Consider the following 16845-nt stretch of genomic DNA (forward strand, 5'->3'; position numbering starts at 1 on the left):
TGCAGTTTACTTGGTATGAAATTGGTATGAACTTGGTTTGCAGAACTAAATAAACCATTACCAGCTCTTCTCTCACCTTGCTCTCCAATTCTGGGCTCACTGTCCCCTTACAGATGAGTAGATAAGGACAGATTTAGCAGGTAATTAACTTTAATCCATTTTTATTCTCTCTACCCCACTCTAAACCCCAGGCATAAGAAAAATACTTTCAAATTTATCTGCAAAAAATCCAGAATGTCCTATTCTGGGACTTTAAAAATAACAGAATGATACTCACTGTCTTAATGGTAATGTTTTTGACATCCCAGAATAGGCATTCTGAAATAAGCATAAAATCTTGAAAGTGCAACACACTTTATTATACACTAAGTTATTTTAATATTAACTTGATTTCTAAAAGAGGTTTTAAAACATTACATATGAAAGCACATTAAATTGTTTCAGGTAATTTTATGTTGTAAAAAACATCCACTAGTGAAAATATATTTTAAAGACATTTTAATTATAACTCAATTCTAAAATCCATGTACACATGCCATAGTCAGTACTCTGAATAAAAGTTAATTACACACCGGAACTGTCAAATTCGGCACAGCCTATTATATGAGTGGTTCTGTAAATAGAAGTTACTAAAAAAATAAATTATTAGTAATAATTAGCTCTTAAAGCAGGTTAAGTAATAAAATTTAACAAATAACTACAAGGCTTTGGCCATGTTCACATCTTCAACAACTTTCTCCGGATGAAGGAAATTTGTTTTTCATGATTTTTCTTCAATTACAATCCTCCCCCCAAAAAAAGCCAGTTAAGAGAAAAAAATTCCAGTTGCACAGTAAATATATACACTGAATATGAAGTAATACTCTCAGTGACAATTAAGGTAAATTACCTTAATAGGATACTTTAAAGCTTAAATTATGAATATTCTTCTTATGAACATAAATATCACTTAACCCCAACCTGGCAAAATGTGTACACTTGTTATTTATATAATATTAATGTTGTATACACCAAGGTAAATGCTTATTTACACATTTAAAATAATTTCCCCTACGACCTTAATTTTTTTTAATTTCAGAAAGCTTTATTTATAACTTGCACATTGACTACAGAAAGCCAAAGCAAACCAGAAGTCATTTATAAATTTTTAAATGTTTACCTATTCCTCAAACTTAATAAATAAACCATTTTAATATATTTGATTAAAAATTCTTTCCTTCTCCAGAGTTCATTCTCTCATGCATACACACACACACACACACACAAACACACACACCAGAGTACTATCTACTTGCCAATTTCTAGAAAAGCCAAAGGTAGTAATAGACAGGACAGAGATTAAAATAAAAAAACATGTGAGATACCAACCTTCTGCACAAGGAACAACTATCAGAGCTCTGTCAATAAAAACCGTGTTAGTTAGATGCTGGGCCACGCCAACACTTGATGGGTCACGAAACTTAACATAACATACTTTGGAAGAAAAAGCAAGAGGTGCGTTGCTGCAAAATAAAAAGAAAAACAGTTAGGCTAATAAACATTTGGTTGGTTTTTGTCATTTCCACTAATTTTTCTTAGCCCTTTCCATATTCTTACATAATCAAGACTTATGAATTTCTGTTGCTAAGGATCAGTATGACATGAAACAGCAAAACATTCTTTTAATGGTGATTTGTATACAATGACTGAAGGCAATCTAGGCAGGCCTATAGTCTTATTTGCAAAAATTTGAAATTTAAATTAATAAATTCTTAATCTCAGTGAAAACAGCTGACTGAACCCAAAGATGTTCAACCACTGTATCATTATCAACAGGCAAAAATCCCTTTTTAAAAGCCCCAATCCTCAAGACTTCAATTTTTTTTAAAAAAAGAAGGGCTAGCTCACAGTGGCCCATGCGGGGATAGAAACGGCAACCTTGGTGTTATTAGCACCAGGCTCTAACCAACTGAGCTAAACAGCCACCCCAAGATTTCAAATTTTGTAACCACTTCTAACCCTCCCTAATGTGATTCCCTGACACATTTAAATCACTAAAAACTTCTTAACGCTCTTAGAAACAATGAGATAACATGGAATCAAAATTAAGGTCTTTTACATATACTAGACTACTTCAGGCTAGGCAAGAGCATTATGATTTTCCAGACAAAAGATTTCACAAACAAAATTTTGCATATTTTATATATGCAAAAGAGAAAAGACTCTTACAAGTCCAACTAGATTCAGTTCAGTCTAGGCAGGCCAACAGTAAATAGAAACCACACAGCACAGATGAAAGCAATTTTTGCATAATGTGAATCCATCTTGTTAAGATTCCAAAATATGCTATCTTCAAGAACAATCATTTTGTCAACCAGTCCATAATTACTTTCAATTAAAGTCTTTAATTGCCTTTAGTAAGGAAAAAAAAAGCCCAAACTAAATATATACCTAATATATAACTGTACAATACTTTAAAACACTAATATTTTTCATACTAAAAGAGATCATTTGAAAAATATCACATATGCCTTGTGCAATAACAGTAATTTAGTTTACAAAACAGATCAAGGAAGTTGATCATAATCCTAGATCTAGTAAATGGCAAAGATGGGACTTAAAGTATAATCATCTAATTCCAAATCTAATGCAAACTTTATCAATTAATCAAGAAGTTTAAGCATCAACATGGATGGACCTAGAGAATATTATGCTAAGTGAATAAGTCAGTCGGAGAAAGACAAATACCATATGATCTCACTTATATGTGGAATCTAAAGAACAGAATAAACGAACAAATAAAACAGAAATAGACTCAGATACAGAGAACAAACTGATGGTTGCCAGATGAGACGGGGTTGGGGGCTCAGTGAGAAAGGTGAAGGGATTAGGAAATAGAAATTGGGAGTTACAAAATAGTCGCAGGGATGTGAAACAGAGTATCAGGAATATAGTCAATAATGTTTTAAAGACTATGTAGGGTGTCAGGTGGGTACTGGACTTATCAGGGGATCACTTCATAGATTATACAAATGCTTAACCACTGCGCTATACACCTGAAACTAATATAAAATAATGCTAAATGTCAACTATAATTTTATGTGTATGTGTGTACACACACACTCACACACACTCATAGGATGTAAAGTACAGCACAGGGAATACAGTTCATGGTATTGTAATAGCTATGTATGGTGTCAGAGAGATAGTAGATTTGGTGGGGTTATCACTTTTGGTGAGGTGTGTAAATGTCTAACCATTATGTTCTTTCGTACACCTGAAGCTGATAAAAATTTTAAAACAATTTTAATGTACTATTTAATCAGTAATTCCACAAATATTCAATATTTTGAAGAAAATCTTTCATATAGCAAAAAACCCATATTGATAACGGCTAAATATACATATTTATACTATCGATCCAACATTTGATAATGAAATATATCTGCATTTAAAACTTCCAATTATTTGTTATTGTTAACATAATTAGTCGGGCTAATTAAAGTTGCAAAAATAAAGATAAAACTCTATCTCTTCCTCACTCAATCCAACTCAACCCACCTCTAAGGCCATCAATTCAGGCTTCAGGCCAGACCACTCCAACTATCCCCCTACTCAACATCAAGCACAAGTCAAGCACTTGTATTCGTCACCGAGGCAAATACATTCGCATCCAGACTTAACCCACCTTCACATTACCAAATCTCCAATTTAGGCCTCTCCTGAGCTCTAGACTTTTAGATCCAAGTTGAAAGTCATCGGGCCCAGTCTTAAGTCTTAAATTCAACACTCGTCTTCACCTGTCCTGCCCACTGCCCTATATGTCATATCTCAGTTTAAAGACACCACCCAATTACCCAAGTCAGAAATCTGGCAGCCACTAATGTGACCGCCATTAGTACTGTTCACCAAACATTTCCAAATCTTCTGGTTACACAGTAAAAATTCCACTTCTTTGTTCCTTGAAATATAGCCACGCAACTTGCTTTGGCTACCTACGAGCAGAACTGACATGTGTCATTATTCCATAGCTTTAAGGGCCTTTGCTGAGCTCTTTTTATCTGCCATAGTGATCGACAACATTCCAGAGATGGGTGGCTGATGCGTACATCAGCTTGATCCCAGAGAGAATGAACATACACCGTAGTTTCCTACCCTACCAGTTTAGTATTAAGAAATAATCCATTTTGACTAAACTTCTGAGATGTGGAGTCCGTCTTTAACCCTTCCATCTTCAATTCCACTGTTTATTAAATCCTGTGAAGACTGCGCCTCAAATATTTGTCTCATTAATTCTTTCATAATTCCCATTATCAACGCCTTCATTCAGGCCCTCATCATTTCCCATCTGTATTACTACTACAATGGCTCCTAACCACATTGCCTCCAATCTCAACTCCTTAATAAGGGTCTTCTACAAAAGCTGCCAGAGTGATCTTTCTAAACTGTAAATTTTATCATGTCTTGCCACTGCTTCAATTTCCTCAAGGCACCCTTCTGTTCTTGCTTTATCACCTAAATGCACCCCAAATCCAGGCATAGAATACTTATGGTTCCCAGAACATATCCAGAACATCTGGGCCATCTTTATACATGTTGTTCCATTTGTTTAAGATGTCCTCTTTAAGTCTCTTCTTGGATGTTAATTCCATTTTTTTTCAAGGATCAAGTTTCCAAGTCTTCTGGAAAGCCATTTTAAGATATCAAAGTGATTTGGTACCTCTCCTACATGTGCTACCAAGACACTCTATATACTTTTAGTGCAGGCCTTACCAGTTGTCTTATGCGAAACCCTCAACAGATCTTGTAAGCTGCTAGCCAGTGACTAGCCACATGACACCAGGGCCCATTTCACTGACTAAGTAGCAATCTGTAATTTGATTGGCTTGACCAAACGAACTGGGTGAACAAGCAGATTCTCTCTCTTGGGCGGGAAAGTCACTTAAGAGCCAGATGCTAGATGAGTACAGAATAGATCTATAAAGAAACTGAACAAATACACAGAAATAAATTGAGTTGACAAAGCCTCTGAGAAGCCTTATACCTTGTATTCTGACACCCTTCTGGTTCCCAGTCCCAGGTCCCATGAGGCCCGGCTGTACTATGTAGTCTTTATTCTCCAATTTAGAAAAATCTTCATCTTTTCAATAATGTCTCTCCTTAAGCTAAGTTGGATAGCACTGTTTCTGTCTTTTGAACCAAAAATATCTATGATTACAATGAACTACTAAAGCCCTAGCAATTCCAACAAATGTACTCTCTTTTAACACTGAAATCTTCCAGAATCTGATAAGCCACCACTGAAGCTACATTTCCAAATACCCCTACTTAAAACCGGTATTTTAAATTTAAAACAGGTATAGGAAATGTGAGCCTGGTTAGCAAAGCAAGATTTGAGAAACCCAGAAACTGATGAAAAAATTATGGTCTGTGCTGAACAGCATTATCATAGGAGCGTGGATACTAGACATGGCTATTCCACTGCTTTAAGCAACTGTCTTCACCTTCGTCTCCAATTACCTTCCTGAAAAGAGAGAGCAAAGATCAACGTATATTTAGTTTATACAAATGTAAACATTTGAGCTTTTCAGGAGAGGCAGTAACATTACTTTATTTTGAACATTATAGGCTAAAATATGACACAAGCCTAAATGCAGATGATGAATTTCAGTAAACAAATGTGTATTTTATTTATTAATCAGTATGTTTCCAAATCTTACATTTAGAGCTTTCTCTCTAGTACCGCTAAGCTATTAAATAGATTTATGCTTTTAATTAAATAGAATTATCATTTTAAAATGTATTTTTGAATTAAAGTTCTAATTTTTAAAAGTCGGGGTTACATATTCCATTTGTCCAAATGTATGCCTCTAAAGAAAGCAGATTTTACTTTGATCTCATTTGTTGAATCAAGTTTTGATTTTTTAAAGATAAAACTTTCCACCAATCATTTTTCAAAATAATCAGTAATTCTGAGAGTTTAATGCAGAAATCACAGAATCAATTTTATGAACTTCAAATTTCCTGGGCCCTAACTGGTTATTTTTTTCATTAAACATGGTGATGGCACTGCACAATTTTCTTAAAAATCAATGTGGAAATAACATGTTCAATATTATATTAATATACACCCTTTGAGGATCTATCAAAAAGGATATAATCCAAAATATGGACAAAGTATGTAGTTTTATGTATGGAAATATTGACACAAACTGTAACAGGGCTTCTCAGTAGGGCTCCAGAGGTACTCTGGATGGCACACTTCTTCCTTGTATAAGACTTTCTTATGAATGATTGACACCCAGTAAATGCCAGAATGCTCTCCAAATCACTGATGACAATCAAAAAAGGACACATTTTCAAGTGCTTCTAAAATTCACTGACTTGTATCACACACCAAAAAAAAAAAAAGCAACCAATATATCTCCAATGACAGAATTTCAAAAACACAGTTAGGACAGTTGATACAGTCTTTTAAGTATTATTATACACCAAACAGCAATATGAAAAATGCTTATTACAAGTTGAACATAGAAGAGTTTATAATCACGGTTTATAAATCCTTTGATTATACCGTATTAAAATAAACATATATAAAAACAGCTGGAGGAAAAGGTATGGAAATGGACAAAGGTTTTGATAGAGGGATAGGATCACAAATGGTGTTTTTCTCTATTTCTCATAAAGTAACTACATTGACTACATTAATATTTTTAACTAAACTTAAATAAGATTTTGCCTTTCTTATGACTATTTCTGAAGACCAGAGAAGAAAACCAAGCAAAAAAATCAACACTGGTGTTGGTATTAAACATAGTGTTAGAAATCAGAATATGATCACCCTTTAAAGCAGGGTGTCCAAACTTTTTTCAACGTTTTTCACCAAGGGCCATATGCGGTAAAATACACAAACAGCCGGGCCACTCACTCGAGGTGAAGTATGTATTCCCTCACCTGGTTTATTTAAGTAAACTAAATATATTTTTGGAATTTGCTGTGGGCCAATTAACAATGGATCATGGGCTGCAGTTGGCCCCGCGGGCCGCAGTTTGGACACCCCTGCTTTAAAGGAAGGCCCAGGGGCACAGCTAGGGTGTTGAAATTCCTGATCTGGATGCTGGTTACACAGCTATGCTCACTTTGTGAAAATCCGTAGGGCTCTACACTTACCCATGCATTTTTCTGTATGCGTCTTTTACCTCAATAAAAAGCTTAATGGAAAACTACAAAGATTTCTTGCTGCTATAAAAAGATTTTCAGAACATACGAAATTAATTTATTGTGGAAAAAGTTAAAGAAATTCTGGATATTTATCATCTGGCTGCACAAAAAAAGATGACAAACAAGATTCTGTTTACAATGAACGTTTACACTAATTCTTAATGGTTAAGAACTGAATCACTGCCTCATGCAAAAGAATTAAATTTAAATACTGAATTTTCACATTAGCAACTGAATTATTAAAATGTTAATGAGAAACTATTTTCCATTCTATTAAAGAAATATATTTCCAAATTTAAAACAAATGAATTTCTACTCAGCTTCCAAAGATTAATCATAAAATACTGTTTCCGCAACACTGCAAACAATTATCTGTCTTAAGTACAACTACTAAATACCGTGTTTCCCCAAAAATAAGACCTAGCCGGACAATCAGCTCTAATGCATCTTTTGGAGCAAAAATTAATATAAGACCCGGTCTCACATTACATACGACCATGCCAACCTGGTTTTATATTAATTTTTGCTCCAAAAGTCGCTTTAGAGCTGATTGTCCAGCTAGGTCTTATTTCTGTGGAAACACAGTATGGCATTTTTATCCATTTCGGACCAAATTTTCAAATACATCCTTATTATAAGGACTGCGTTATAACAGCTTCATTACAGAGCAGAAAACATGCGGTTAGTAAAGCATGTCAATATCTTTGAAAAACAGGAATAAGGGACTGAACTTGTGGAAAGAAAACCCGGTTAAGGATTTTGTCTGGCCCATATATGTTATATTTATGTTACAATTTTGCAAAATATATTACAGTTTGTGACACATTCACTACATATTAATGCACCATGTTTAAGAGCTTTTTATTCTCTTTGATTTTAAACTGAAATTAACATTTGATTTCAAAAAACAGCCCATTACTGGGCCAGCCCCGTGGCTCAGGCGGTTGGAGCTCCATGCTCCTAACTCTGAAGGCTGCTCGTTCGATTCCCACATGGGCCAGTGGGCTCTCAACCACAAGGTTGCCAGTTCGATTCCTCGAGTCCCGCAAGGGATGGTGGGCTCCCCTGCAACTAAGATTGAACACGGCACCTTGAGCTGAGCTGCCTCTGAGCTCCCGGATGGCTCCGTTGGTTGGAGCGCGTCCTCTCAACCACAAGGTTGCCAGTTCGACTCCCGTTAAGGGATGGTGGTGGGCTGTGCCCCCTGCAACTAGAAAATGGCAAATGGACCTGGAGCTGAGCTGCGCCCTCCACAACTGAGACTGAAAAGGACAACAACTTGAAGCTGAACGGCACCCTCCACAACTAAGATTGAAAGGACAACAACTTGACTAGGAAAAAGTCCTGGAAGTACACACTGTTCCCCAATAAAGTCCTGTTCCCCTTCCCCAGTAAAATCTTAAAAAAAAAAAAAAAAAAAAGATGCTAGTATTTAAAAAAAAGAAAAAAATGTTCTGAGTGTTTAATTGAAAAGACAGCTGAAAGCATTTTCAAAAGAAAAGATACTCAAAGCTTATATGACACAGCTAGTCAACAATGATTTATGTGCGCTCACTTGTGTAGTATTGACGAAAATGTATTACCTGAATCTAACCATGTAGAAACAATGTATATAAAACCAGATCATGAGTCATTCTACAAAGCAAACTACAAGACAAAGTATCGATGTCATAAAAGACTTTTTAAAAGGTGATGGCGGGGCTGTTCCAGAGTAAGGGGATAACTAAATGCAGTGGGTGGTCTCTCATTACATTCTAGACCGAGAAAAGGGAAAAAGGCAATTGTCAGACTATTTGGCAAAACTTAACTCTACACTACATTATATACTATTTTATCAACATCAAATTTCTCGTGGTATTTCGGAGAATTTATTTGTTCTTATACTTAAGTGCTGAAGGAAGAACAGTCAGTGTCTGCAACTACATACTTGCAAACGGATGGGAAGGAGGACCAGTGTGTGCGTGTAAAGATGGAGGGGGACAGAGAAAGATAGAAACCAACTGTGGCAAACGATGAACGCAGCTGCCGGGAATATGGGGATTCATTCAACTTTTCTGTGTGCGTGAATTACTTCAAAACAAGAAGTAGAGGGGAAACACTTAAACAGTAAAATGTTTAAATCCCAACGCCAACTTTTATCACTATACTATCTAGGCAGCAGCCACGAGATATACTCAGACAGAAAATTAAAAAGCACCCCCTTACACGTATCACTACGAAAGAAACCAAAAAAGTCAAATACACATTTTTAAAACAAACAAACAAACAAAACAAAAAAAAATCTTGGGCAACCAATTACTCTCCTCCTTTCAAAGGATTTAGACACCGTCAACAAAATACTCAGGATTTTAAGATTTTGAAAACTCTGTTTTTAAAAAAAGTTTATGCCTGTAGGACTCTGAACCCGCAACCCCCCTGCAAGTCCGTGGGGAGACAGCACCGTACACGGGACGTCTTAACTTCCAAACACACCGCTTGGGAAGTGGCGGCGACCGGCGAACGCCAGTCGAAATCCAGAGTGTGAAAGGTGTGCGGCAGACAATCCCGCACCTACTGACGCGTTTTCTGGAAGGTTTGGGACGGTGTGACCTTCCGGGAGGAGATTGTGATCTGTGGCCAAAAGGGTGAATGGACATGATCTTTCAATACCGCGGATGGGCTCGGGTCAAATTAACCAAAAGGATGCTGCCTGTGTGGACACCGCCCTGGGGACGAGCGCGGCGCTGGGTCCAGGGGTCCTCCTCGGCAACAACGGCCGGACACGAGGCCCTAACAACCGCACAGCTTCTCAGGCGGCCTCCGCGCTTTTCCCGCGGCCCGGCAGGCGCGCGCCGGGACTACTCGGGGCCCACCTGCGGCCATCTTAAGTGCGGGAAAAAAAATCGTCGCGGGAGGCAGGGAATTCGAGACCTCGGCGGCGGCAGGTCGGGGAGGCACGGAGCAGGCAACCTGCGTAAGGGCTCAGTGCAGCGGTAGGACCCCTGAGGTCCGACGAACAAGGAGGGCACGCCCGACGGGCTCCGGGTTTCGGTGCCCAAATCAAACGTGGGCACCGAGGTCAGCCCCGGCGGTCACGTGGCGAGCACCGCGCGCCGCCGTCCACGCTCTCCCCCGCGCCTCGGTCCCCCAGATCTCTATGGCGCCCGCGCCCCTCCCCCAACCGGGCTCGAGCACTTACTCTGGGGGATAGAGCCGCAGCTCCTCGATTTCTCCTAGGAAGGAAAACAGCGTCCGCATCTGCTCGCTGGTCACCGCCGACGACAGATTGGTCACCTGAATCACCGCCGTAGGGGTGAGGCTGAAGCCTAAGCCCAAACCGAAGCCGCCGCCGCTGTTCATCCCGACCCCTCTGCCGCTCCCTCCCACTCCCCAACGTCTACGACGCGTCAGCGACGGAGCCGGGAGAGCGGAGCACGCGCGGCCGCGAGCGCGCTCCCGCAGGCGGATTCACGGCGACGGGCAGGTCTAGCCGCCCATTTCCCAACTCTCCTGCTCCCGGGGCTGCGCGCGCCAGCCGGAAGCGTCGCTCCGGCAACCCGGCGGATCTCGCGAGATTGCGGTGGGGCGATGGGGGCGAGGTCCCCGGAGCTGTAGTTCTTGCGCTTTCCTCTTCTCCTCTCTACGGTTATCTTTTTTTGCACCCCGCTGCCACTTGGTCGAATGCTTGTACTCCAGTAAACGTGGGAGACTCAGCTGTTTTTGATCTTGAAGGAGGACTGGGGAACGGAAAGGCCTGACCTGCTGCTGGTGCGGAGCTTCCAAGGAGGAATGACTCCCGGGTATCACAGATACGGTGAACTAGAACGCGTCATTCTTGCATCCAGGCAGCTGGAAGCATTAAGAAATTGGCCAGCGTCACAGTTGTGAAAAAACTTGGAAAACTTTGCCAAATGTGACTTATTAAAGATATAGGTAGTAAGATGAAGACGGGGCGATCATTGTTTTGTAACTTGTCAGTTATTCGCTCATTCCGCAGGTATTGACATTTATTCAGTGTTTTATACACCAGACGCTGTTAGACGAGGGCACATGAAAGCAAGTTACAGACAGTCCACATAGAACTTGCTATCCAGTGAGAGACAAGTAACTAGTATGTGAAACCAGGCCGGCTGCGCCCCGAGTGCCAGCTGCAGGATTCTGAGGGTCCTGGAGGCAAGTTTCAGTGCGTCCGCAAGGCCAATTTTTATAATAAAACTAAGACTTTACCTTTTTCACGTTGTGAACGCTTGTACTGACGGCATAAAAGTAATAGTCGATTAGACTGCTGGCACCCTAGCAAGAATCGAGGTAGTGGCACCAAACTGCACTAATACCTAGCAGGACTTTGTATTCTTCACCTCCTTGCACTCACAGCACACAAAATTTAAGATTTTTATACTAAATTAGTTTAACTTAAGAATGACCTTGACAAAGGAGTTAAAATTTATTAAGTCTTCACCCTAGCATACCTGTCGTTTTCACATGTGTGAAGTAATGGTGAGTACTTCTGCTCCGTGCCCAAGTAAAATGGTTGTCTGCCAAAAAAAACATTTGTTATAAATGAATTTTTCCTGGAAAAATCCAAATTTTGTAAAACATATGCATCATCTTGACAGTTTTCCAGTACTTAAAAGACTTTTCTGCTAAAAATATCAGTGATGTTAACAAATGTATTTTTGACATTAAACAAAATATGTGAACACTGGGAAGATCTCTGCAACTCAACGTACAAGTGGTTCAAAGGGTAAGTGATGGTAGTAACGGAAAGCAAGGAACAGTCTCAAATGTGGGATTCCTTGAACCCATTTAAAAGTAAAAGGAATAAAAGCTCTCGACTCAAAAAATACATATATGGCGGGTGGCCTGTTAGCTCAGTTGGTTAGAGTGCAGTGCTCAACAACAAGGTTGCTGGTTTGATCCCCACATGGGCCACTGTGAGCTACACCCTCCACAACTCGATTGAAACTACTTGACTTGGACCTGATGGGTCCTGGAAAAACACAAATAAATAAAAGTTTTTTTTAAAAAAAAAAAGAATAGTGAGCATACATATATACATATATATATACACATTCAGTTTTAGACATAATTGAGACAGGTTAGCTAGCATGTTGTTAGGTAAATAGAGAAGTCCCTGATAGAATAAACAAAGGCAGCCTTATCTTGGAACTCCAAGATCTGAAATGATTCATTCACTACAGGGCAAAAATGTAATTGCACTCTAGGAGGTAATGGGTTATCTCGTAAATCCCCTTAGGCTGTGCAACAAAGGGAATCTGAGACAAAATCCATTAGAAGGCCACCAACTCCCTTCCCCAAGCATGCAAGAGAAAGTATAAAAATAAGAGCTTTTTGCCTTAGCCAGTGGGCATCCCAGGTTCGGGGACTCCCTCTCCTAAGGGAGCTGCACTTTCGCTTTAATAAAAATCTTTCCTCCTCTACCTCTCCTTCCGAGTTGGCGTTCTCATTCTTCGGTTATGTGAGACCATGATCTCTGGGTACCAGACACCTGAATCCTGAATCCTATAATCGTTATTATAGGTGCTTTTGGTCCTCCTGAAGCCCTACCATGGATCCCTAAGGTTAACGTAGAATACTGATCCTTAGACTTGCATCAAAATCACCTAGAGGACACATTAAAATAGATTGCTGGCTCTATCCCCAGAGTTTCTGATTTACTAGGTCTATAGTGGGGCCTGGAAATTTTAATTTTTAACAAGTTCCCAGGTGATGCTGCTGGTGGTGATTTGAGAACCCCACCTTGAAAATCGCTGGTTTAGAAGCTTCTGTAAAAAAACATCCAGCCAAAGAGAAAGCTTGTAAGAGTTTATTTGAGCCAAGCTGATGACAATTGCCAGGAAGCAAAGTCTCAAGGGATTAAAAAAACGCTATGGAAAATGGCTGTTTTGCAACTTATTTTATACATTATAATCAAAGAAGGAAGGTTACATGAAATCCATTGGTTGTAGATTAAGGGGGTGGGAGAAAACAAAGCGGGGGTCGGGGGTGGGGTGGAGAATCTCTGGGATTGGATAAAAAGCAAAATGGAGAGACACACTTCTTTTACATTGGTGGGTACAGGATAGTTAATAGGACAGAGAGATAGTATTGGGGGAACAAGATAATATTGAGGGATTTTGTAGTTTTCTGCTCTAGTGTGGTGGGTTGTGTCCCCTGGGCGGTCTGGAAAGGGATTACTCTTACATTCCAAGGGTATGTTATCTTAGAAGCAAAAAGACAACAGACAGGCTCACTTAAGGTAAAAATTGACCTTTGTCAAGAAAGCTACAGGCCAAGGATATGACTTCCCTCCAAGGCCCACCTTAGTTAGGAATTTTTATGTTCACAACATTCTATGTGGTTATTTTCAGTCTCCTGAGCTTTTCAGGTTTAACATGTGGGCCCTTTTCCGTCCACAGTTCTAAAAGCAGTACATAGTAAATTTAGTAATCTTCTGTTGATGGTAAAGCAGAAGGAGGAATTTATGTTTCTGGCCTGGAGGATTGTGCCATGATTTAGCACCAAACATGAGAAGGAAGAGCAGCTTTCTGAGGAAGGAGCAGAAAATACTGGGATCTATTACAGACAAGTTCCTGAAATAAAAATGTAGGGAAATTGTCTAGCACTAAGATAATAGTATGTGATTTAAGCTTGAGAATAGACATAGTTATTCTAGCCACACATGCAGTAGGAGAAATACAGTGAGCAACATTAAAGGGACAAATACAATAAACAGCCAAAAACAAAACCAAGCCAGGAGGGAAAACAGGAGGGAGGATAGTCACAAAAAATTAGGGAAGAAAAGTTTTAAGGAAAAAGTGAAGAGTCGGGAGGAAAGAATGAGGAGGGTGTCAAATTCTGCAAAGATGCCAAAATCAGGGATAAAATGTGTCTATTGATAGACATAATGTGATTTACTGAGACAAAAAGCTACATGAATCAGTTTAGAGAAGCAAAGGCCGCTTCTCTAAACTGTCTCTAAACTGATTTGCTTCTCTAAACTGATACATGTAGCTTTACTTCCATTGATGCCTCTCTGAATCTCCCAGCAAGAGTTCCCAACCCTGGGCCTAACTTAGCCATGCCACCCTGGCCAATTGCAGACTGCTCAACCCTGCTCCTCTGAAATAAATTTTAGAGCTGCAACCTCTGTAATCACTTTCATGGCCCCAATTTGCATATATTTCTTCTCTACTAGTCCTCTTGGTTTCATCTGCCTACTGACTGAACCAACATCTTCTAAAACAATAAGACAAGCAGTGATAAAAGTTTCAGTGCAGAAAGAGAGGGGCATCTCACAAGTAGGCTCAGACCCATAAGATAAACCAGAACCCAAAAAATAAGAAAGATAAACTCCAGTAAATAAATTAACAGCAAAAAAGGAAAAAGATATGCATTTAAAATGTATGCAATTATCAGATTTAGAACCATGAGGTAACTTTGAAGACAGCACTCCTGTGAAGTACAGAGACAGGAAGGGAATGCTTGAGCTGTGGAGGTATGCAGGTGAGTCTGTACTAACAAGAAACGGTTTTGATGCCTTTGTTTAGTCTTCTTGTTTTGCTTTTTGAACAAGTGAGATCTGCTAAGAATCTATGGAATTTTAAAGGGAATTTTGATAGAGAATAATTTAAAAGTAATTTCAGGTTAGGAAGGATATGTTAGTGGCCCTATCTTTGAAGGAAGAGTGCTGATTATAGTCCAAAGACAAGAAAGCACTGGAAGAAAGGTTAATAGGTTATAATAAAAAGAATCAGAGAAGGAGTGAGAACTGTGCATGCATGAGTGTACTAGTGTATGTGTATACGAGTATGTGTGCATGTGTGTAGTGTGTTTCAAAACAGAACTCATGCAGAAATGAAGGAGACACTCTTAGTCTTTTCCTGTGCTAAAGCACATCACCCTCTTTCAGTATCCAGAATGATATCTCTAGTAGGCTAGCTCTGGAACCTCAACACTGGCCTAACTTTTTTTTTAATTACTAAAAAATTATTTTACTTAGCTTAAACAGAAAGGAAAGTAGACAATAATGGCAAGTTTAATTCAGGGAGTGGAAGAAATGTAGCCATTGGCTACCATATTGCACAGCACAGATATAAAGCATATCCATCATTTCGGTAAGTCCTATTGGTCAGTGCTGGCCTCGACAATAAAATACTTTTAAGGAGACAATCCTTTCTTAAAGACACAATTCAATTTAACAGTATTAATTCATCCTTTCATATAAGACACATACTATGTTTGGTGCCAGCAAAAAACAAAAATGAATAAGATAACTCTCTGATCTTAAAGGACTCACTATTTATTAGTTCAGTAAATTTGTTTTAAAAGAATCAAAGGAGGAAGGTTACATGAAATCCATTGGTTGTAGATCAAGGGGGTGGGAGAAAGCAAAGCGGGGAAATCTCTGGGAATGAGAAATTTATTATATTTGAAAACTCACCTACCAAAGTGAACAAAAGTAAGGAAAGCTCAGAAAATCTTTTACCAAATGCCACACAAGGAAGTTGTAGTCACTGTCATCTCATTATTGGATTATTAAATTGACAACTTAAAAATGACAATAGACTCCATATAGTCTAGATGCCTGTGAAGGTTATGGCCGTCCTGCACACATGCTGACCACTGTATCAGAGATGGAATAGGGCCACATTCTGATTTAACCCACCAGTGTCCAACCTGAGACTTCATAAAATGTTTAATATTTAACTTTATTCTAGAATCTGATGAAGCACAAAACAAGCTAAATTACATTTTCTTTTAGTTTAGAAACTGCCTCAGGAACATCTTTACCACAAACAATTCAGATAGGACCTGGGATCTAATGGAACTCTACGGAAAAACAACTTTCCAATGACATATGGCAGAGCCCTTCAGGCTTATAATTAGACCATAATAAACCAAATGTCACCTTATGTGTCACAGAGGGTGTTTGTGCAAACATTCAAGGTGAGCAAGTTGAATTACAAAGTGGATATGTTGATGAACTCACAAACTGAAAATATAAAGAATATTAGGAAAATTAAAAGAAAAAATTTAGTATGGAAAATAATTCTCTTTCTTGCATAGTGAATTCAAAAGCATATTTATAGAAATATTGCAATCTTTTTCAAAAGAACTGTATCTTAAATATCATATTTGGTTTTCAATCATATGCAATGCCTGCTTTCAATTTTTTTGCCACCTTTTTGAGATATTTATTTATATTCATTGACATAAAAGATTGTGTGAATTAAAGGAATTAAAGGTGTTGATTTGATACACTTCTGTATTCCAACATGACCACCATAGCATTAGCTAACACCTCCATCACCTCACATAATTACCATTTCTTTTTGTGGTGAGAACATTGACACATGTACTCTTTTTACATGTAGGGTTTTCTTTCTTTCTTTTTTTTTTAAATAACTGTATGTTCTAAGTCTGCATTTTTTCCAAACTTTGCAACAGTTATGTAATACAGCTGTTTAAGTTGTGCTCTTTTCTGATGAGTATTATGTTTTTCAGTGATTACTTTTTTGTATTATCAAAAGTCCATTTGAACTGAGCGTTAAAAAAGGCTTGGAAACCTTCAGGTATGTAATACATACAGTATTATTAACGTGGATCACCAGGCTATATATTAGATCCCCACAACTTATTTGTCGTAACTGGAAGTCTGTACAC

General features: G+C 38.6%; 1 protein-coding gene across 3 annotated transcripts in view; it reads right to left on the bottom strand.

Annotated features, from left to right (window-relative positions):
• SREK1 (splicing regulatory glutamic acid and lysine rich protein 1) overlaps positions 1-10709 on the bottom strand; it is a 41908-nt gene extending 31199 nt beyond the window's left edge. The window contains exons 1-3 of one of the 3 annotated variants that reach the window (XM_081053439.1): positions 10379-10709; positions 1475-1502; positions 1369-1397 (exon numbers count right to left, since the gene is read on the bottom strand). Coding sequence is in view for 1 of the 3 variants with exons in the window: in XM_081053436.1 (XP_080909562.1) it covers positions 1369-1502; positions 10379-10539 (295 nt within the window). In the remaining 2 variants the exon portion in view is untranslated. Of the gene's footprint in view, positions 1-1368; positions 1503-10378 lie in introns of those variants that run through there. The other 2 variants (XM_081053436.1, XM_081053438.1) reach the window with 2 other exon arrangements.
• Between the last annotated feature and the right edge of the window lie 6136 nt (positions 10710-16845).

Source organism: Rhinolophus hipposideros, assembly GCF_964194185.1.
Source record: "Rhinolophus hipposideros genome assembly, chromosome: 7".
NCBI lineage: Eukaryota > Metazoa > Chordata > Mammalia > Chiroptera > Rhinolophidae > Rhinolophus > Rhinolophus hipposideros.